The following is a 22,022-nucleotide window of genomic DNA, read 5'->3' as shown; positions in this document are numbered from 1 at the left end:
TCCTACCTGTACCCGTGTGCCCCACGTCCCACGGCAAGCTGCGGGTGTCTCTTCGAGCAGGAGATGGGCCCTGGAAACAGTGGCGAGAGGTTTCCCCGGTGTGCACAAGCCGCTCTTCACAGCCCAGCACCCCCAGTCTCCTCACCCGGCCTCCTAGGTGGCTGGAGACTCAGGGTGGGGAGCTCAGCCCCAACCCTCCCCTGGCTCCCCAGCTCTCGAACTGCCTGCAGGGCTCACTAACCCCCTGGGTCCGCCATGCTGCTCTGCCGTGGCCTTCCCGCCTTCCCTCCGCCTCAGAGGTGGTCAGCACATCCTGCCACGTTGCAATGGCCATTCCCTCTGCCTGCATGCCCTTCCCTGCACTGCTCTCCCAGGCAGCTCCTATTCACCAGTCAGAACACAGCCTCCTCAGGGAAGCCCTCCTGACCCCCCACAAAGTCCGTGTCCCGGTGGACATCCTCACTGCCTCCCTGGTGGCCTCATCAAGGCTGTGATCACATCATTACACTGTTGATTCTGTGTCTGAGGGTAGAAATCATGTCTGAAATGCCACCTCATCTGACATGTCCAGAACAGGCCCGGCAGACACACAGCACCCCATCGTGAGGCCACCAGTGAGTGAGTGAATGAGTGAATGAGAGAGTTACTGAGTGGGTGAATGGGTGAGTGAGTGAATGAGTGAGTGAGTGATGAGTGAGTGAGTGAATGAGTGAATGAATAAATGAGTGAATGAGTGAGTGAATGAGTGAGTGAATGAGTACCTACACTTCACACGCACACCCTCCCAGAGTGCGTGAGGGAGTGAATGAGTGAATAAACGAGGGAGTGAGCAAATGAGTGAGTGAGTGATGGAGCAAGCGAGTGAACGGATACTGAGAGACCCTCCTCTAGGATGGAGGAGAAAGCAGCAGAAACGAGAGCTGGAGGCAGGTCCAAGGACTCAGCCGCTGGGGCATCCCTCCGTGCGTCCCGCGTCCCCCCAAGGGCAGAGGCTGACCTGGCCGAGGGCGGCGAGGGCGCAGGGCTGTGTCAGCGCCAGCCTGGAGTCCACCAGCCCGCCCGGCGGCGGCTCCTTCCCGGGGATGCTGTTGTAGTAACTGTGCTCCGCGGCCTCCTCCTCGTCCCCCCAGGCCGACTCCTCCGGCCCCGCCAGCCTGGGGGACAGACGGCAAAGGCCGTGGTGGGACAGGCAGGCACCGAGGGGGTAACCCTTGCAGCTTGAGCTTCTGGGGAGCCGAGAAGACCTGAGTTCAAATCCCAGCCCCCACTATCGGCTGAGGGTTCCCGCCAGGAAACGCTTCTAGAGCGAGTGACCATATCCACGACTTCCTCATCTGTAAAATGGAATCTGGCACCCATTTCTGAGCCGCAGCACAGAAGGCAGGTCACTGGCAAACCTGGTCTCCAGTGCTGTCCACCTTCGGCCCCGCCCGGCGGCAGAGGGCATGAGCCAAGCTGATACCCAGAACCAGGACACCACGGGCCAGAGTGTCAAGTCTCCGGGATCAGAGCACCCCTGCCCTCCGGCCCGACAGCGCCGGCAGAAATGTATCCTGCAGGCGCCCCTCGGCAAGTCAAAGAGGGTGCCCCCTGCCTGGTCTGCAGTCGCTGGTGGGTAAATCACAGGGCAGCCTACGGAAGGCGGAAGCCGCCCCAGAGGCAGGCGAGGGTCCGACCCAGCTCCACAGCGCGCCGTCCCCGTGCACAAAGGGATGAGAGTGGGAACGCACGCGACGCCACCTCCCTCGTGACCGGAGGGGCCAGGAGCTCACGCGCCTGCACCTGCCCCCCCCCACCCCCGCCACGGTTGGAGGAACCTGACTTTCTAACGATGAACAGACAAATAGCTCCTTCTTCAAGCCGGGCTGGCAAACCCCAGCCCAGGGCCAAATCCAGCTCACTGCCTGGCTCTGTTTGGCCACGAGCTAAGAATGGGTTTTAAACCTTTAAATCATAAAAGTTAAGTGTTTGAGAAAACACCCAGAGAATAACATTTGGCAACACGTGACAGTTACATGACATCCACATTTCAGTGTCTATAAATAGCATGCTACCAGCACACAGCCACGTCCCCCTCTTTATGCGTCTTGTGGGGAAACGGAGGCCGTTTTCTGCCCTTTGCAGGAGCCAGCTGCCGTCTGGAGGAGGGATAGTGGTAACAGCAGCATGGCTGACAGCCTCGGGCACACTCGGGGGTCAGCTCGCTCAGGTCTCCCTGAACCCGGGGGGCGGGGATGCTTTGACTCAGGCTTTACAGCAGAGGAAGGACAGGCAGGGAGGGACCAGGGCAGGCGGGGGCTCAGGTCTGCAGGGGGTGGAGCGGGCTCTGCACCCAGGCAGGTCCCTGGGGGTCCCCGGGGCAGGGTGGGGGGCGGGTCAGTTACCTTTCCGGGGGCAGGGCCACCTTGGGGGGGCTGTGCAGGTACTGCTTGAAGCGCAGCTCAAAGGCTTGGCCCACGGTACTGATGACGCTCTGTGCCAGGCCCTCGCAGCACTCCAGGATGTGGCAGGCTGAGGGATCACGCGGGTCAGGCGGCCTCCCAGCCATGCGGCCACGGGCCCCCACCGGCCGCCCCACTCCGGGGCCTCACCTCTCTGGTTGATGGGGTCCTTGGCGACGTAGGCCACGTAATCTGTCATGTCCTGGGGGTACGGAGGGACAGCTGGACCTGCCTGGGCCGCCCACCAGGACTCCCACCCACCCACCCCAGAGATGCACAGAGAGGGGCCAGTGGGTGTGGGCAGAGGGTACTGGAGGCGGGGTCTGGGAAAGGGCCAGAGGGTCTCTGGCCGGAGGGGGCAGCGGGCTGCAGGTCCATCCCCATCCCCATCCCCAGCCTCACCGTGTCTCCGCCCGACGCGAAGGAGATGGATGGCATGTGGTGGGTGGCGATGACCTGCGGTGGCAGGAGGGGCGCGGTCACTGGGTTCCCGCTTCCGGGGTAGGGGACACACATGCGCACACTCATACACCGTGAGCAGCCACACTTGACACGCACACCTGCCCAAATGCTCACACACGTCCCATGCCCTGACACACGTGTGCACACTCACACACCCACACTTCACACGCACACACCCCCAGATGCTCACACACGTCCCATGCCCGGACACACGTGTGCACACTCAGACACCCACACTTCACATGCACACCTGCCCAGATGCTCACACAGGTCCCGTGCCCTGACACACCCACACTTGACACGCACACCTGTCCAGATGCTCACACACATCCCATACCCTGACACACGTGTGCACACCCACACTTCACACACACACCCGCCCAGGTGCTCACACACGTCCCATGCCCTGACACACGTGTGCACAGACACCCACACTTGACACGTGCACCTGCCCAGATGCTCACACACGTCCCATGCCCTGACTCACGTGTGCACACTCCGACACCCACACTTCACACGCACACCCGCCCAGATGCTCATACATGTCCCGTGCCCTGACACACCCACACTTGACATGCGCACCTGCCCAAATGCTCACACACGTCCTGTGCCCTGACACACGTGTGCACACTCTGACACCCACACTTCACACGCACACCCGCCCAGATGCTCACACACATCCCGTGCCCTGACACACGTGTGCACACTCCGACACCCACACTTGACACGTGCACCTGCCCAGATGCTCACACACGTCCCATGCCCTGACAAACGTGTGCACACTCCAACACCCACACTTCACACGCACACCCGCCCAGATGCTCACACACGTCCCGTGCCCTGACACACGTGTGCACACTCCGACACCCACACTTGACACACACACCTGCCCAGATGCTCACACACGTCCCATGCCCTGACACACGTGTGCACAGACACCCAGACTTCACACACGCACCTGCCCAGATGCTCACACACGTCCCATGCCGACACACGTGTGCACACTCTGACACCCACACTTCACACGCACACCCGCCCAGATGCTCACACACGTCCCATGCCCTGACACACGTGTGCACACTCCGACACCCATACTTGACACACGCACCTGCCCAGATGCTCACACACGTCCCATGCCCTGACACACGTGTGCACAGACACCCAGACTTCACACGCGCATCCGCCCAGATGCTCACACACGTCCCATGCCCTGACACACGTGTGCACACTCAGACACCCACACTTCACACGCACATCCGCCCAGATGCTCACACACGCCCCATGCCCTGACACACGTGTGCACAGACACCCACACTTCACACGCGCATCCGCCCAGATGCTCACACACGTCCCATGCCCTGACACACGTGTGCACACTCCGACACTCACACTTCACACGCGCATCCGCCCAGATGCTCACACATACACGCCCCATGCTCTGACACACCTGTGCACACACACACACCCTGAGCAACCACACTTCACACACGCACCTGCCCAGAAGCTCACACACATGCCACAAGCGCTGACACACGAGTGCACTGACACACAACACCCGAGCAGCCACGGGAGGGCCAGCCCCACACTCCTGACCCCCTCGTCCATGTGCAAGGGCACCTGTGAGCTCATCTGCATGCTCATTTGCATGCCTGTTTCGTGCTCATTGGCATGGTCTCTCTTCATTTGCTTCCTGTCACTCAAGTCCCTCTGGGCTCCGCTGAGCCCCGCTACGGAACAACCACTCCTCAGCCCCCATGGGGACCCTCCAGACTCTCCCCTCGACAACCTGGCCCAGCCAGGAGGGTCTGCTCGGAGCCTCAGTGTCCTGTCTGCGTGGTGGTGGGGGTCTATGCCCGCAGGGTGGGAGCAGAAACAAAACTGCACCGAAACGGCCCTCAGGCACCACCCCTCACCAGCTCCATCCTTCTCCAGCCTCCTCCCTGAAGCCCCCATGCCAGCCCAGGGATGCTGCCTAGCCCAAAACCCCTCACCGTGACCCCTGCTAACTTCTCCTACAAGGAGATGCCTTCTCTCTCAGCCAGACCTCCCTGAGACCCCCTGACCTCCACCTCCACCTCCACCTCCATCTCCACCTCCCAGCCCCCTCCATCTCCACCTCCACCGCCACCTCCACCTCCACCGCCACCTCCACCGCCACCGCCACCTCCACCGCCACCTCCACCTCCACCGCCGCCTCCACCGCCACCGCCGCCTCCACCGCCACCGCCGCCGCCACCGCCACCGCCGCCGCCACCTCCACCGCCGCCGCCACCTCCACCGCCGCCGCCGCCTCCGCCTCCGCCTCCGCCAACGCCACCGGCACCTCCACCGTCACCGCCACCGCCACCGCCACCGCCACCGCCACCGACACCGACACCGCCACCGCCACCTCCACCGACACCTCCACCTCCACCGCCACCGCCACCGCCACCGCCACCCGCCACCTCCACCGCCACCTCCACCGCCACCGCCACCGCCACCTCCACCTCCACCTCCACCGCCACCTCCACCGCCACCGCCACCTCCACCGCCACCGCCACCGCCACCGCCACCGCCACCCGCCACCTCCACCGCCACCTCCACCTCCACCGCCACCTCCACCTCCACCTCCACCGCCACCTCCACCTCCACCGCCACGCCACCTCCACCGCCACCGCCACCGCCACCGCCACCGCCACCTCCAGCTCCACCTCCACCGCCACCGCCACCGCCACCGCCACCTCCACCGCCACCGCCACCGCCACCTCCACCTCCACCGTCACCGCCACCGCCACCGCCACCTCCACCGCCACCGCCACCTCCACCGACACCTCCACCGCCACCGCCACCGCCACCTCCACCTCCACCGCCACCGCCACCTCCACCGCCACCGCCACCGCCACCCGCCACCTCCACCGCCACCGCCACCTCCACCGCCACCGCCAACTCCACCGCCACCGCCACCGCCACCGCCACCTCCACCGCCACCTCCACCTCCACCGCCACCTCCACCTCCACCGCCACCGCCACCGCCACCTCCACCGTCACCGCCACCGCCACCGCCACCGCCACCTCCACCGCCACCGCCACCGCCACCTCCACCTCCACCGCCACCGCCACCGCCACCTCCACCGCCACGGCCACCTCCACCGCCACCGCCACCGCCACCGCCACCTCCACCTCCACCGCCACCGCCACCGCCACCTCCACCGCCACCGCCACCTCCACCGCCACCTCCACCTCCACCGCCACCTCCACCGTCACCGCCACCGCCACCTCCACCTCCACCGCCACCGCCACCGCCACCTCCACCTCCACCGCCACCCGCCACCGCCACCTCGACCTCCACCTCCACCGCCACCTCCACCTCCATCTCCACCTCAACCTCCATCTCCACCTCCACCTCCACCTCCACCTCCATCTCCACCTCCATCTCCCTGCCCCCTCCATAAAGCCTCTTCTTGCACTCAGAGCCCAGTGCGTGCTCAGACACCCCTCGCCTGGCCCCACCATGCCTCCTAGAACCTGTTATTTCCTTTATTTCTGCAATTATAGTTTTTTCTTTCTTTCCCTTTCTTCCTTCCTTCTTTCTTTTTTCTTTTCTTTTTAAATGGAGTCTTGCTCTGTCACCCAGGCTGGAGTGCAATGGTGCGATCTCAGCTCACCGCAACCTCCACCTCCTGGGTTCAAGCGATTCTCCTGCCTCAGCCTCCCGAGTAGCTGGGACTACAGGCACGCGCCAGCACGCTCAGCGAATTTCTGTGTTTTTTTGTAGAGACAGGGTTTACCCACGTGGGCCAGGCTGGCCTCCAACTCCTGACCTCAAGTGATCTATCCACCTCAGCTTCCCAAAGTGCTGGGATGACAGGCGTGAGCCATGATGCCCAGCCTGCAATTATGGTTGTGTGCGATTCCACCTGAGGCCTGGCAGCCAGGGTTTACCCCCCTCCCCCAGGCCCTGCGGACACTGGGGCAGACCCGTCTCTGGGGTCGGGCGACCTAGGCACTTGCAGGGTGCTGAGCAGCGTCCCTGCCCCCACCCACTCCATGCCGGGAGCACCCCCGGGTCGGGACAGCTCACCCGGGACGGAGCCCCTGCGCTGAGCCCTGTGAGGACACTGGCTGCACCCCGAGCTCCCGCTCAGCGGGGCCCCGGCTTGCCTTTCCAGATAAACGTGTTCACACAGACAGCCACCTGCCGCCTGCCCCTAGCACCCCGCACGACTTTGCCTCAGTGGGTCCCGGGTCTCCCGGCCCCTCTGGGGGTCTGGGGACGCCAGGGGAGGAGGGCAGACCCACCTGGCGCGTGGCGGGCACAGAGAGGCTGAGGCCATCAGTGGAGATGTGGACGGAGATGCTCATGCCGGCAAAGCGAAGGTTGCTCTTGCCCAGGACGGACGCCAGCGCCTTGTTGGGGGCCTGAGTAGGGGCGAGCACAGCGAGGGCTGCCGTGGGTGGGGGCCATCGTGGCTGGGGGCGCCATGGGTGGGGCTGGTGTGGGTGGGGTTGCTGTGGGAGGGCCCGCCGTGGGTGGGTCCACCATGGGTGGGGGCCATTGTGGCTGGGGGCGCCATGGGTGGGGCCGCCATGGGTGGGGGCCATGGAGGGGCTCCCAGGATGGCCCCGACTGCCCACCAGCCACCCCAGGAGAGGCCACGAGCCTCACTCACCTTTCTCTTCCAGGATCCCCGGACGCCAGGCACAGCCTCGTGGAGACGGTTGATGGCTTCCCTGGGGTTGGGAGGAGGGGGCTTAGTGAGTGTGGTAGGGGGCAGTCAGGGAGGGAGCTGGGGAGGAAAGGATCAGAGAGGCCGGTATGCGGAAGGAACAGGAGCTCAGAGAAGGGTGGGAGCCGGAGGGGAGAGGAAGGCAGAGAGGGAGGTGTGGGAGAGGGTTGAGGGCCTTTCTTGGGGAGAAGAGGGGCTGGGGGACCTGGGGAGGGGTGCCCAGCAGGACAGGCACGGAGCCCACCCCGAGTGTGTCCTTGCATGTGGCAGATGCCCGGCCCCCAGCTCTGGACCCTCGCACCCTCTTTCTTTCCCAGGGACCAGTGACACCCTGGCCTCAGCCCACAGGGAAGGCTCGGGACCAGGTCTGGGGGGCTAGACCAGCGAGCAGGAGACCCGGAGCCTGATCCTGGGTCCTGTCCTGATCCTGTCTGCAGCGCTGGAGGAGCGACCTCTGCTCTGGAGGGCCCCTGAGTGTGACAGGAGCTGACCCCAAACCAGCGCCTCAAACCACGGGTCCCAGGAGAGGTTAGAACGCTGTGGGTTCCATGGCCGGGCAAGGCTCACACCTGTAATTCCAACACTTTGGGAGGCCAAGATGGGCTGATCATTTAAGGTCAGGAGTTTTGAGACCAGCCTGGCCAACAGGGTGAAACCCCATCTCTACTAAAACACAAAAATTAGCCGGGCGTGGTGGCAGGTGCCTGTAATCCCAGATACTCGGGAGGCTGAGGCACGAGAATCACTTGACCTGGGAGGCAGAGGTTGCTGTGAGCCGAGATCCCGCCATTGTACTCCAGCCTGGGCAACAAGAGCAAAATTCCATCCGCCCCCCCCGAAAAAAAACTCTTCGGGGTCCTAAAGGAGGCTCGGAAATGTCAGCATCCTGTGGAGAAACCAGACCCCACCCAGGGCGCATGGAAGAATAGACGGGGGCCCCCTCAAAGGGTTACGGTCACCATGTGACCCGGAATTTCACTCCCAGGTGTGTTCCCAAGAGAAACGGAAACCCTTCCACAGGCAGGGCGCGGTGGCTCAGGCCTGTAACCCCAGCACTTTGGGAGGCCAAGGCACGCAGATCACAAGGTCAAGAGACCAAGACCATCCTGGCCTATGGGGGGACCCGCGAGTGCCCTGGCCGGGGTCTGGAGCCGCAGCCTGTTCCAATATAAATATAAATACTGATTTAGAAGAGAATTAGAAATGTAGGCACATAGTTATTCCTTCACATAATCGTATATAATCTTACAGTTACTTATCAAGATATGTACTCAGTATAACCTTTAATCTTACTAATGACTGCTGGGTTATGAAGCATGGAACTGAGGTGACACTGAACAAAGTGACCCTAAGTCATGATGCCCTAAGCCCTCTGTCACGCCCGCTAAGGGCTGCTGGAGGGCACCCGGCTGTGCGGCAGCGCCCGCGCCGGGGAAGCGCCCGCTGTTTAGCCAGCTAGGGCGGGAGGTGTCCGAAATGGCCGAGACGTCGCCTTCCTGGGGAAGTCGGGAGAAAACTCCGCTCCTCCGGGCTCCTGCGGTGGGCCTGACGGCTGTCAGGGAGGCCCGCGGACACCCGGGGGCTCAACCGTCTCCATGGGATGCTGGCTTCAGCGGTCACGTTCCACGTCCACTCTCACGCTCCGCTTCTGCACCTGGTTTCTATTCTTCTCACAAGATAATAACAGTAACATAATCTTAATGTCCTGGATATTTCCGACAAATACAGGAAGAGCGCTGACAAATTAGGTTTTCTCCTGGCCTCGGCTACGTGGACGTCCTGGGCCCCCCGTCTCCAAGACACGAGATGTCCCTGACCCCATCGCCGACCACCACCACCTCCCCCGACCTTCCCCGCCACCTGCTTTGTACTCAGTAAATGAAGTGGGAGCGTCCAGGCACTCGGGGCCACTGCGGGTCTCCGCGCTTCGGCTGGAAGTGGACCCCGAGCCCAGACTCTCTTCTCCATCCCTGTGTCTGTGTCTTTTATTTCTAGTGTCTCGTCTCTGCACCTGCAGGGAGGGGCTCACAGAGCCCTATAGGGCTGGACCCTATACTGGCCAACATGGTGAAACCCCGTCTCTACTAAAAAAAATACAAAAATTAGCTGGGCGTGGTGATGGCTTGTGTCTGTAATCCCAGCTACCCGGGAGGCTGAGACAGGAGAACTGCTTGAACCCTGGAGGCAGAGGTTGCAGCGAGGCGAGATCATGCCACTGTACTCCAGCCTGGCGCCTGGCGACAAAGCAAAACTCTCTCAAAAAAAAAAAGAAAGAAAGAAAGAAAACACATCCACATACAAACCTGACACAAAAATTCACCACAGCATGATTCATAACCATCCCCAAAACGCAGACACAGCCCAAATGTCCACCAACAGACAAACACTGTGAGGTCCAGCCACGTAGTGGAATATTATTCGGCTATGAAAAGGAGCGAGGTGGCCGGGCACGGTGGCTCACGCCCGTAATCCCAGCACTTTGGGAGGCTGAGGTGGATGGATCACCTGAGTTCAGGAGTTCGAGACCAGCCTGAGCAACGTGGTGAAACCCTGTGTTTAATAAAAATATTTACAAATTAGCCGGGTGTGTTAGTAGGCACCTGTCATCCCAGCTACCCGGGAGGCTGAGGCGGGAGAATCGCTCGAACGCGGGAGGCAGAGGTTTCAGTGAGCCGAGATCACACCACTGCACTCCAGCCTGGGTGACAGAGCGAGACTCCGTCTCAAAACAAAGAAGAAAGGAAAGGAGGCTCTGAACACCCAGGCCACAGCGTGGGTGCACCTTGAGGATGTCACGCTCAGTGAGAGACGCCAGGCACAGAAGGCCATGCAGCCTGTGATCCCCTTTATATGAAACGCCCCGGACAGACCCATCCACAGAGACGGGACGGGATGCATGGGCGCTGGGGCTGGGAGCAGGGCACAGGGTGACCGTGACAGGGTTTTTTTTGCCGGGGTAACGAGAACGTTCGGAAGTAGACAGCGATGGTGGCCGTGAAGATCGAAAAAAGCCCCAGAGACTCTGTGAAGGTCCTAAAAAGTCCGAATCGTACTCTGTAAGTGGGTGAACTGTTTGATGTGTGGATCGTATCTCACATATGCACATGTTAACTAACCCATGTCGTTTTTTTTTAAGTCTACACGAATGAAATCAATGAGTTTTCACAGAAAAAATGGTGTGGGCCGGGCATGGTGGCTCACGCTTGTAATCCCAGCACTTTGGGAGGCCGAGGCAGGCGGATCACAAGGTCAGGGGTTCAAGACCAGCCTGTCCAATATGGTGAAACCCCATCTCTAATAAAACATATGTCGGGCCTGGTGGCGGGCGCCTATAATCCTACTTGGGAGGCTGAGGCAGGAGAATCTCTTGAACCCAGGAGGCGGAGGTTGCAGTGAGCTGAGATCGTGCCAATGCACTCCAGCCTGGGTGAGAATGACACTCCGTCTCAGAAAAAAAAAAAAAGAGAAGAAAAAGGGTGTGGACCTCCTCCCCGCTAAAGCCCTGGTCGTACCCACCACCCCAGTGACGCTACTCCAGCCGCCTTGCAGCATCCTGAGGTCACCGTGTGGAAACAGCGGGGACAGAGATGCCACTGAGCCCCGGTCTCTGAGGGAACCCACCGGCCCCGCACGGTGACTGACGCCCAGCGCAGGGACAGGGCGGCATCGTGGTGTGAAGTGGGAGGTGGCAGGGCACGGCACCAAGGCTGCGTCCCGGGACCCCGTGGGAGAACACGGCACCGAGGCTGCGTCCCGGGACCCCGTGGGAGAATATGGCACCGAGGCTGCGTCCCGGGACCCCATGGGAGAATATGGCACCGAGGCTGTGTCCCGGGACCCCGTGGGAGAATATGGCACCGAGGCTGTGTCCCGGGACCCCGTGGGAGAATATGGCACCGAGGCTGCGTCCCGGGACCCCGTGGGAGAATATGGCACCGAGGCTGCGTCCCGGGACCCCGTGGGAGAACACGGCACCGAGGCTGCGTCCCGGGACCACGTGGGAGAACACGGCACCGAGGCTGCGTCCCGGGACCCCGTGGGAGAATATGGCACCGAGGCTGCGTCCCGGGACCCCGTGGGAGAACACGGCACCGAGGCTGCGTCCCGGGACCCCGTGGGAGAACACGGCACCGAGGCCGTGTCCCGGGACCCCGTGGGAGAACACGGCACCGAGGCTGCGTCCTGGGACCGTGTGGGAGAATATGGCACCGAGGCTGCGTCCCAGGACCCCGTGGGAGAACACGGCACCAAAGCTGCGTCCCGGGACCCCGTGGGAGAATATGGCACCGAGGCTGCGTCCTGGGACCCCGTGGGAGAACACGACACCGAGGTTGCGTCCCGGGACCCCGTGGGAGAATATGGCACCAAGGCTGCGTCCCAGGACCCTGTGGGAGATTATGGCACCAAGGCTGCGTCCTGGGACCCCGTGGGAGGGCACGGCACTTAGGTTGCAGAGAACATGGCACCAAGGTTGCGTCTCGGGACCCCGTGGGAGAACACGGCACCGAGGCTGCGTCCCAGGACCCTGTGGGAGATTATGGCACCGAGGCTGCGTCCCGGGACCCCGTGGGAGAACACGGCACCGAGGCTGCGTCCCAGGACCCCGTGGGAGAACACGGCACCGAGGCTGCGTCCCGGGACCCCGTGGGAGAATACGGCACCGAGGCTGCGTCCCGGGACCCCATGGGAGAATATGGCACCGAGGCTGCGTCCCGGGACCCCGTGGGAGAACACGGCACCGAGGCTGCGTCCCGGGACCACGTGGGAGAATATGGCACCGAGGCTGCGTCCCGGGACCCCGTGGGAGAATATGGCACCGAGGCTGCGTCCCGGGACCCCGTGGGAGAATATGGCACCGAGGCTGCGTCCCGGGACCCCGTGGGAGAATATGGCACCGAGGCTGCGTCCCGGGACCCCGTGGGAGAATATGGCACCGAGGCTGCGTCCCAGGACCCTGTGGGAGATTATGGCACCAAGGCTGCGTCCTGGGACCCCGTGGGAGGGCACGGCACTTAGGTTGCAGAGAACATGGCACCAAGGTTGCGTCTCGGGACCCCGTGGGAGAACACGGCACCGAGGCTGCGTCCCAGGACCCTGTGGGAGATTATGGCACCAAGGTTGCGTTCCGGGACCCCGTGGGAGAACATGGCACTGAGGCTGCATCCCAGGACCCCAGCACAGCTGTCCTGGAGCCCATCTCTGCGGCCTCCAGCGCCCACACAGCCCGACGCGGCCAGGGCAGGGTGGCTGGCTCACCTGGTCACCTGGGTGCGCGTGCTGAAGTCCAGGGAGCGCATGGAGCGGAGGACCTCGATGCAGCCCATGTACTGCCAGGAGAGAGAACAGGTGTCAGATGCCAGCCCGGGAAGCCACCGGAGCCGCGTCCCTTCTCACAGCGGCCCTGCACCTCCGCCATCGCCGCCTCTGGGGTGGAGCCCTATCCTCCGTCCCAGGGGGCTCCAGAGCCCTCAGGCCTCCCCCACCTCGAGGCCCAGCCTCAGCGCTGTCCCGAGAGCTGCCTCGTCCACCCCAGGCGTGTTTTCTCGGTCGCTGCTTCTCAGGAGCCCGGCGGTTTCCTCCTGAGGCTCAGTCACCCTTGAGCATTTAACCATCTTGCCCTCGTCGGTCCCCTTCTGTTCCGCCAGCCCCTAAGCCGAGCACAGTGGGCGTGGCGCGACCCTGCACACTTCCGTGTCCCCAGTGCCCAGCTCAGAGTCTGGCAAACAGTGGAGTGGGTATCCCGGCAGCCGCAGGCGAACGCACTGCTGGCCTCACCCTCCACGGGGAGCTTGAGGCTCCTGGCCGGGGAGACAGCCGTTGCCATGAAAGGGAATTCAGCCTCAACGACCATGGCGGTACTGAGGGGCAAGGGGGCGGACGCGTCCCACTCAGTCCCTGACCCGCTTCATGCCGTGAAGGCTGAGCGGGCAGGGCCAGGAGGCGAAGGCCACAGTGTCCGTCCAGCCCGGCCCTTGCTGGTGGGAGGGTGAGTGGCACAGCCCGCGCCATCTCCAGGAAATCTCCCACACAGACCGCCAGAGGCCGGGTGTGAGGCCTGATGGGAACAGTTCCTACTGGGGTCATGAGAAATTCTGGAATTAGAAGTGGCGGTTGCGCGATGTTATGAACGTACTAAACACTACCAAATTGTGGAATATGTGACACGCAAAATGATTAACAGTTAATGTGCCGGGCACGGGGGCTCACGCCTGTCACCCCAGCACTTTTGGAGGCTGAGGCGGGTGGATCACGAGGTCAGGAGTTCAAGACCAGCATGGCCAACATGGTGAAACCCTATCTCTACTAAAAATACAAAAATTAGCCAGGTGTGGTGGTGTGCACCTGTAATCTCAGCCACTCAGGAGGCTGAGGCAGGAGAATCGCTTGAGCCTAGGAGTCGGAGGTTGCAGTGAGCTGAGATCACGCTACTGCACTCCAGCCTGGGCAACAGGACGAGACCCCATCACACACACACAAAAAAGTTAATGTTATGTGAATTTTACCTCCGTTTTTAATTATCAACATGCAAACACTGACCCTGCATCTCCGTTTTTAGGACTTTACCCCACAGCTGCATCAGCCTGGAGGCTTCTAAGGTGTGTGCTGGTCACTGCACCGGCTGGCCCAGGCTCTGCCCTTCTCCACGGCTCCATGCGCCTGGAGCAGGAACAGCGAGGAGCAGAGATGGACACGAGAATGCAGGCAAGGAAGCAGAGGCCACAGGCCCCGGGCTGTGACGAGGGGCAGGGGCTCATCCCGGGCCAGCTGGGAGCCAGGGAGCAGTCACGCAGGGCATGGACAGAGCTGCCTCCCCTCCTGCTGAATGGATGGATGATGGGTGGATGGACTGACAGACAGATGGAGGATGGATGGATGAATGAAAGAATGGATGGAGGATGAATGGATGAGTGGTAGGTGGATGTATGGATGAGTGGATGATGGATAAATGGGTGGATGGATGGACAGGAAGATGGAGGAAGAATGGATGGATGAGTGGATGAATGGAGAGGCAGATGGAGGATGAACAGGTGGGTGGGTGGATGGATGGATGGGTGGAAGATGGATGAATGGCTGATGGATAGATGGGTGGATGGACGGACAAGCAGATGGAGGATGGAGGATGAATGGATGGATGGAGGGTGGGTGGATGGAGGGTGGGTGGATGGAAGGATGGGTGAACTGATGGACGGATGGATGGATGAAAGGATGAATGCACTCTAGGCATGTAGCAGACATGTCAGACCCTAAAGGAATTAGTCATGGTCCCTATCCCTGACACTGGATTCTCCCCCCGAGGAGGCAGCTTTGGTGGGATGCTAGCTGCTCAATGGCCGTCTTCTCTCTGGGGTGGCGTCTGAGCCAGTGTCTGGCGCTCCAGGGCTTAGGGTGAGGGATTCTCACTCACTTACCTGCCCCCTTATTAGCATGCAGCCCACTCGGTTGTGTGGCTGAAACCCTCCTTGGAGCCCCCAGCCCCTGCCTGGATGAACTGTGTGGTGCATGGACCCGGCTGTGGGGACACAGCCCAGTGCGCGGAAGACGGGGGGGACTAACCCCTCATGGCCCGCGGCAGCTCCCGAGAGGAAATGCACCATCCCGTCGGGCTGAGAACAGGGATTGCAAACTCGGATACCTACAGCCTGCGGGACTAGGCCGGTGAGCATGTGAGGCAGGGTCCAGGAGGTAACGATGCTGACACCCTGCTAACTCACAGGGCGCCTGTCACATGCGCGCCTCTGCTGTGAGCACGCCGTGCATATGGCCCTTTAATCCACTCCACGCAAATCCACACGCTACGGCGGCGATTGCGCCTCGGGAGACAGAGACACGGGCGGGACGGTGAGCAACGTGCTGGGCCACACAGCTTGCAGAGCTGGGTCCTGAACCCACAGCCCTGGGCGCCAGAATCCACACAGCTCCCCCTGCAGGACAGGAAGGGGTGGGACCTCACCCCACGGCGTGTCCCACATTCCAGAGGGCCCAGGACTGCCGCCATTTGCTTTTTATTTTTTCTTTTTTTATTTGAGACGGAGTCTCGCTCTGTCCCCAGGCTGGAGTGAGTGGCGCGATCTCGGCTCACCGCAACCTCCGCCTCCCGGGTTCAAGCGATTCTCCTGCCTCAGCCTCTCAAAACTAGCTGGGTCTACAGGCATGCACCATCACACCTGGCTAATTTTTGTATTTTTAGTAGAAACGGGGTTCCACCTTGTTGACCCGGATGATCCCGGTCTCTAGACCTCATGATCCACCAGCCTCGGCCTCCCAAAGTGCTGGGATTACAGGCGTGAGCCACCGCGCCCGGCTGCTTTTTTTTTTTTTAAGATGGAGTTTTACTCTTGCTGCCCAGGCTGGAGTGCAGTGGCATGATCTCAGCTCACTGCAACCTCCGCCTCCTGGGTTTGAGCAATTCTTCTACCTAAGCCTCCCTAGTAGCTGGCATTACAGGCATGTGCCACCACGCCAAGCTAATTTTTTGTATTTTTAGTAGAGACAGGGTTTCACCATGTTGGCCAGGCTGGTCTCGAACTCCTGACCTCAAGTGATCCACCCACCTCAGCCTCCCAAAGTGCTGGGATCACAGGCGTGAGTCATTGTGCCCAGCAAGCCACCGTGCCTGGCTGCTTTTAAAAAAAAAAAAAAAAAAAAAAAGAGAGACCAGAAATCCAGGGCTGTTGTGTGAAATCCCCCCAATTTGTAAATATCGACGCTAGGTCTGAATGTCTGTGCCCCCCTCACAATCCCTCTGTGGAAACCGAAGCCGTGAGGGTACTGAGAGGTGGAGCGTTTGGGAGGTGAGGAGGCCATGGGGGCGCCACCTTCATGACCGGGATTAGGGCCCTTATAAAAGACTCCCCAGGCCAGGCGCGGTGGCTCACGCCTGTAATCCCAGCACTTTGGGAGGCTGAGGCAGGCGGATCAACTGAGGTCAGGAGTTCGAGACCAGTCTCACCAACATGGAGAAACTCCATCTCTACTAAAAATACAAAAATTTCCCGGGTATGGTGATGGGTGCCTGTAGTCCCAGCTACTAGGGAGGCTGAGGCAGGAGAATCACTTGAACCTGGAAGGCGGAGGTTGCGGTGAGCTGAGATGAGATCATGTCACTGCACTCCAGCCTGGGTGAGAGTGAAACTCTGTCTCAAAAAATAGAGAGACCCCAGACAGAGCGGGGCCCTCCAGCATGTGAGGACACAGGAGAAGACGGTCCTCTGTACGGAGGCCCTCGCCAGACACCGAATCTCCTGGCACCTTGATCACGGGCTTCCCGGCCTCCAGAACCGTGAGGAATAAACTCCTAGGCCGGGCACAGCAGCTCCTGCCTGTAATGCCAGCACTTCAGGAGACCGAGGCGGGAAGATCTCTCAAAGCCAGGAGTTCAAGACCAGCCTGGTCAACATAATGAGGCCTCATCTCTACCGAAAAATAATTTTTAATTAGCCAGTCATGCTGAGCGCCTGTGGTCCCAGCTACTCAGGAGGCTGAGGGGGGAGGATGGCATGAGCCCAGGAGGGTGAGTTTGCAGTGAGCTATGATGGCACCACTGCGCTCCGGCCTGGGTGACAGAGCAACACCCTGTCTTTAAAAACAAACTGTTAGGCCGGGTACGGTGGCTCACACCTGTAATCCCAGCACTTTGGGAGGCCAAGGTGGGCGGACCACTTGAGGTCAGGAGTTCGAGACCAGCCTGGGCAACATAGTGAAACCTGGTCTCTAAAAAAATACAAAATTAGTTGGGCACGTTGGCTCGAGCCTGTAATCCCGGCTACTCCGGGGGCTGAGGCAGGAGATTTACTTGAATCTGGGAGGCACAGGTTGCAGTGAGCCGAGATCGCGCCATTGCACTCCAGACAAAATGAGCGAAAGTCCTGTCTCAAAAAAAAAAAAAAATTATACGAGAAAAAGAGGAAACGTCACACTGCTACCATAACTCCCTGGTTTTCCATTAAAATGAACTTTTTTTTTTTTTTTTGAGACAGAGTCTCGCTGTGTTGCCCAGGCTGGAGTGCAGTGGCATGATCTTGGCTCACCACAACCTCCACCTCCCAGGTTCAAGCGATTCTCCTGCCTCCGCCACCTGAGTAGCTGGGGTTACAGTGCGTGCCGTGACGCCCGGCTAATTTTTGTATTTTCTGTAGAGATGGGGTTTCACCATGTTGGCCAGGCTGGTCTTGAACTCCTGACCTCGTGATCTGCCCGCCTCGGCCTCCCAAAGTGCTGGGATGACAGGAGTGAGCCACCGCGCCCGGCCAAAATAAACACATTATTAAAATGAAAAGCGTCCATTCACGCGATAATCCTTCGGTTTTGCTGAAACGAGCGGGAGAAGGTCTGCTGGGAACCCGTATCCTGCGCGGCGTCAACGTCTCCCTCCCCGGATCATGTTCCCGGCCAGAAAGACCAGAAGGCGGTGCCAGGGCTGGAGAGGCCACGGGCAGCGCTGGGCCAGAAGCGGGCACAGCCTGGCCTGCGTGTGGCTCCCACAGTCCGCGCTGCCATGTCCCACACACCTGTCCCCGGTTCCACACGCCCCCACGGAGCTTCCTAGTCATACGGGAAACAAACAGCACCTTTACCGGGGGAGACGCCGCCATAGCTGGGGGAGACGCCACCTTGGCCGGGGGAAACGCCGCCTTAGCTGTGGGAAACGCCGCCTTGGCCGGGGGAAACGCCACCATAACTGTGGGAAACGCCACCGTGGCCGGGGGAAACGCCACCATAACTGTGGGAAACGCCACCGTGGCCGGGGGAAACGCCACCATAACTGTGGGAAACGCCACCGTGGCCGGGGGAAACGCCACCATAACTGTGGGAAACGCCACCTTGGCCGGGGGAAACGCCACCATAACTGTGGGAAACGCCACCATAACTGTGGGAAACGCCACCTTGGCAGGGGGAAACGCCACCATAGCCAGGGGAGACGCCGCCTTGGCCGGGGGAAACGCCACCATAGCTGGGGGAGACGCCGCCTTGGCCGGGGGAAACGCCACCTTAACTGTGGGAAACGCCACCATGGCCGGGGGAGACGCCACCATGGCCGGGGGAGACGCCACCTTGGCCGGGGGAGACGCCACCATAGCTGTGGGAAACGCCACCATAGCTGTGGGAAACGCCACCATGGCCGGGGGAGACGCCACCTTAACTGTGGGAAATGCCACCATGGCCGGGGGAGACGCCGCCTTAGCTGTGGCAAACGCCACCATGGCCGGGGGAGACGCCACCTTAACTGTGGGAAACGCCACCATGGCCGGGGGAGACGCCACCTTAACTGTGGGAAACGCCACCATGGCCGGGGGAGACGCCACCATAGCTGTGGGAAACGCCACCATGGCCGGGGGAGACGCCACCATAACTGTGGGAAACGCCACCATGGCCGGGGGAGACGCCACCATAGCTGTGGGAAACGCCACCATGGCCGGGGGAGACGCCGCCTTAACTGTGGGAAACGCCACCATGGCCGGGGGAGACGCCACCATAGCTGTGGGAAACGCCACCATGGCCGGGGGAGACGCCGCCTTAACTGTGGGAAACGCCACCATGGCCGGGGGAGACGCCACCATAGCTGTGGGAAACGCCACCATGGCCGGGGGAGACGCCACCTTAACTGTGGGAAACGCCACCATAGCCGGGGGAGACGCCACCATAGCTGTGGGAAACGCCACCATGGCCGGGGGAGACGCCACCATAGCTGTGGGAAACGCCACCATGGCCGGGGGAGACGCCACCTTAACTGTGGGAAACGCCACCATGGCCGGGGGAGACGCCGCCTTAGCTGTGGGAAACGCCACCATGGCCGGGGGAGACGCCACCTTAACTGTGGGAAACGCCACCATGGCCGGGGGAGACGCCACCATAGCTGTGGGAAACGCCACCATGGCCGGGGGAGACGCCACCATAGCTGTGGGAAACGCCACCATGGCCGGGGGAGACGCCACCATAACTGTGGGAAACGCCACCATGGCCGGGGGAGACGCCACCATAGCTGTGGGAAACGCCACCATGGCCGGGGGAGACGCCGCCTTAACTGTGGGAAACGCCACCATGGCCGGGGGAGACGCCACCATAGCTGTGGGAAACGCCACCATGGCCGGGGGAGACGCCACCTTAACTGTGGGAAACGCCACCATGGCCGGGGGAGACGCCGCCTTAGCTGTGGGAAACGCCACCATGGCCGGGGGAGACGCCACCTTAACTGTGGGAAACGCCACCATGGCCGGGGGAGACGCCACCATAGCTGTGGGAAACGCCACCATGGCCGGGGGAGACGCCACCTTAACTGTGGGAAACGCCACCATGGCCGGGGGAGACGCCGCCTTAGCTGTGGGAAACGCCACCATGGCCGGGGGAGACGCCACCTTAACTGTGGGAAACGCCACCATGGCCGGGGGAGACGCCGCCTTAACTGTGGGAAACGCCACCATGGCCGGGGGAGACGCCACCTTAACTGTGGGAGACGCCACCATAGCTGTGGGAAACGCCACCATGGCCGGGGGAGACGCCACCTTAACTGTGGGAAACGCCACCATGGCCGGGGGAGACGCCACCATAGCTGTGGGAAACGCCACCATGGCCAGGGGAGACGCCACCTTAACTGTGGGAAACGCCACCATGGCCGGGGGAGACGCCACCATAGCTGTGGGAAACGCCACCACGGCTGGGGGAGACGCCGCCTTAACTGTGGGAAACGCCACCATGGCCGGGGGAGACGCCGCCTTAACTGTGGGAAACGCCACCATGGCGGGGGGAAACGCCACCTTGGCCAGGGGAGACGCCACCTCAGCCACGGGTGCAAGCCCAGTCCCCTCGCCAGGAGCTCGGACGCGCCCACCCCCCTCACACAGCCTAGCCCTCCCTTAAAGAACCCCGCCAAAATGCAAAAGAAGTCTTGTAAATCTACCCAATAGCGTTCAAACCCTGCCTACCTGCCAATAGCAAGCTTGCCCCGCCCATGCCCTGCTCTCCCACAACCAATCAAACGCCTTCACTCCCTATAAAACCCCACGTCTGCGCGGAGTCCCTGCGACTTCTTTGGCCCCTCCTGCCAGACCGCAGAACCCCGCCCGGGAGCTGAATAAATTTGCATTGGATCTTCTTGTGCTGGCCTCAGTTTCTTCATTTTAAACTCGGCAGGAACCCAAGGACCCTTACAGGGGGAAACGCCACCTCAGCGAAGTCTCTTCATTTCCTGGGGCTGTCGTCACGGGGGCTCACACCGCAGTTTCTCCCTCCCGCCCCGGGGCCCGGGAGTCAGGTCCAGGTGTGAGCAGGGCCTTGCTGTCTCCGAGGCGGGGGACCCTTCCTGCGTCTTCCAGCCTCCGGGGCGCCCGGCGGCCTTGGCTTGTGGCTGCGCCACTCCAGTCTCTGCCTCCTTCGCACGGCCGGCGGCTTGAGTGTTTCCGTGCAAATTTCCCTCTTCTTCGAGGACACGCTCATTGCATTTAGAGCCCACCCGACTCCAGGAAGTCCGGGACAACCTCCTCGTAACCAACCGCTTCTGCAAACGAGGTCACGTTCTGAGGCTGCAGGTGGACGTGAGTTTTGGGGGACGCCGTCACCCCAGGACACCCAGTGATCTAAGTTTCCGGCATGATCAGGACAAACCGGCACCCGGCGGGGGCTCCTGACACGATGGCTGGGGGCACCCAGCACCCTCCATGCCTCCTGCCAAAAACACAGGCTCGGCCGGCCGCAGGCAAACACCAGGCAGGCGCAGACCAAGGGACGGCAGCACGGCGGCCGGCATGCGTTCCTCAAAACCGTCGGCTCCTGGACCCCGAGACGGGACAACTGCTGGGCTAAAGGCGGTTACAGAGGCAGGACCGACAGGTGCTGTGCTCACGCCTGAAATCCCAGCGCTGGGGGAAGCCGAGCCGGACAAACAGCTTGAGCTCAGGAGTTCAAGACCAGCCTGGGCAACATGGTGAAACCCCGTCTCTACAAAAAAGTATAAAAATTAGCCGGACACAGGGGCGGGCACCTGTAGTCCCAGCAACGTGGGAGGCCGAGGCGGGAGAATCGCTTGAACCCGGGAGGCGGAGGTTGCAGTGAGCCGAGACGGCGCTACTGCACTCCAGCCTGGGTAACAAGACTGAAATTCTGTCTCTAAAATACATATATAAATAAAATAAAAACTATCCGGGCATGGTGGCACACACCTGCAGTCCCAGCAACATGGGAGGCCGAGGCAGGAGAATCGCTTGAACCCGGGAGGCGGAGGTTGCAGTGAGCCGAGACGGCGCCACTGCACTCCAGCCTGGGTGACCCTGAGTGAGATCCTTTCTCAAAAAAAGAAAAAAAAGGCAGGAAGGCTAAATGCAATGTGGGATGGGGAAAGAGAGGTTGTGAGACCGCGCCGTGAGCACTGGAACCCGATCGCGGGATTGTGACGGCTCACTTCCTGGCTTTGCTCATACAC

General features: G+C 61.4%; 1 protein-coding gene across 2 annotated transcripts in view; it reads right to left on the bottom strand.

Moving 5' to 3' along the window:
* Positions 1-22,022, bottom strand: part of SHC2 (SHC adaptor protein 2) — a 47,074-nt gene that overhangs the window by 13,291 nt on the left and 11,761 nt on the right. For both annotated transcript variants that reach the window (XM_064371218.1, XM_064371219.1), the window contains exons 2-9: positions 12,866-12,936; positions 7,553-7,613; positions 7,182-7,301; positions 2,844-2,897; positions 2,592-2,643; positions 2,385-2,511; positions 998-1,154; positions 7-70 (exon numbers count right to left, since the gene is read on the bottom strand). In XM_064371218.1, coding sequence (XP_064227288.1) covers positions 7-70; positions 998-1,154; positions 2,385-2,511; positions 2,592-2,643; positions 2,844-2,897; positions 7,182-7,301; positions 7,553-7,613; positions 12,866-12,936 — 706 coding nt within the window. The remainder of the gene's footprint in view (positions 1-6; positions 71-997; positions 1,155-2,384; positions 2,512-2,591; positions 2,644-2,843; positions 2,898-7,181; positions 7,302-7,552; positions 7,614-12,865; positions 12,937-22,022) is intronic.

The sequence above is a fragment of the Aotus nancymaae genome, unplaced genomic scaffold (assembly GCF_030222135.1).
Source record: "Aotus nancymaae isolate 86718 unplaced genomic scaffold, 86718_ANA_hifiasm-v0.15.2.pri h1tg000124l, whole genome shotgun sequence".
NCBI classification, from domain to species: Eukaryota; Metazoa; Chordata; class Mammalia; order Primates; family Aotidae; genus Aotus; species Aotus nancymaae.
Note: the sequence above shows the minus strand (reverse complement) of the source record. Positions and strands in the feature narration are given on the sequence as shown.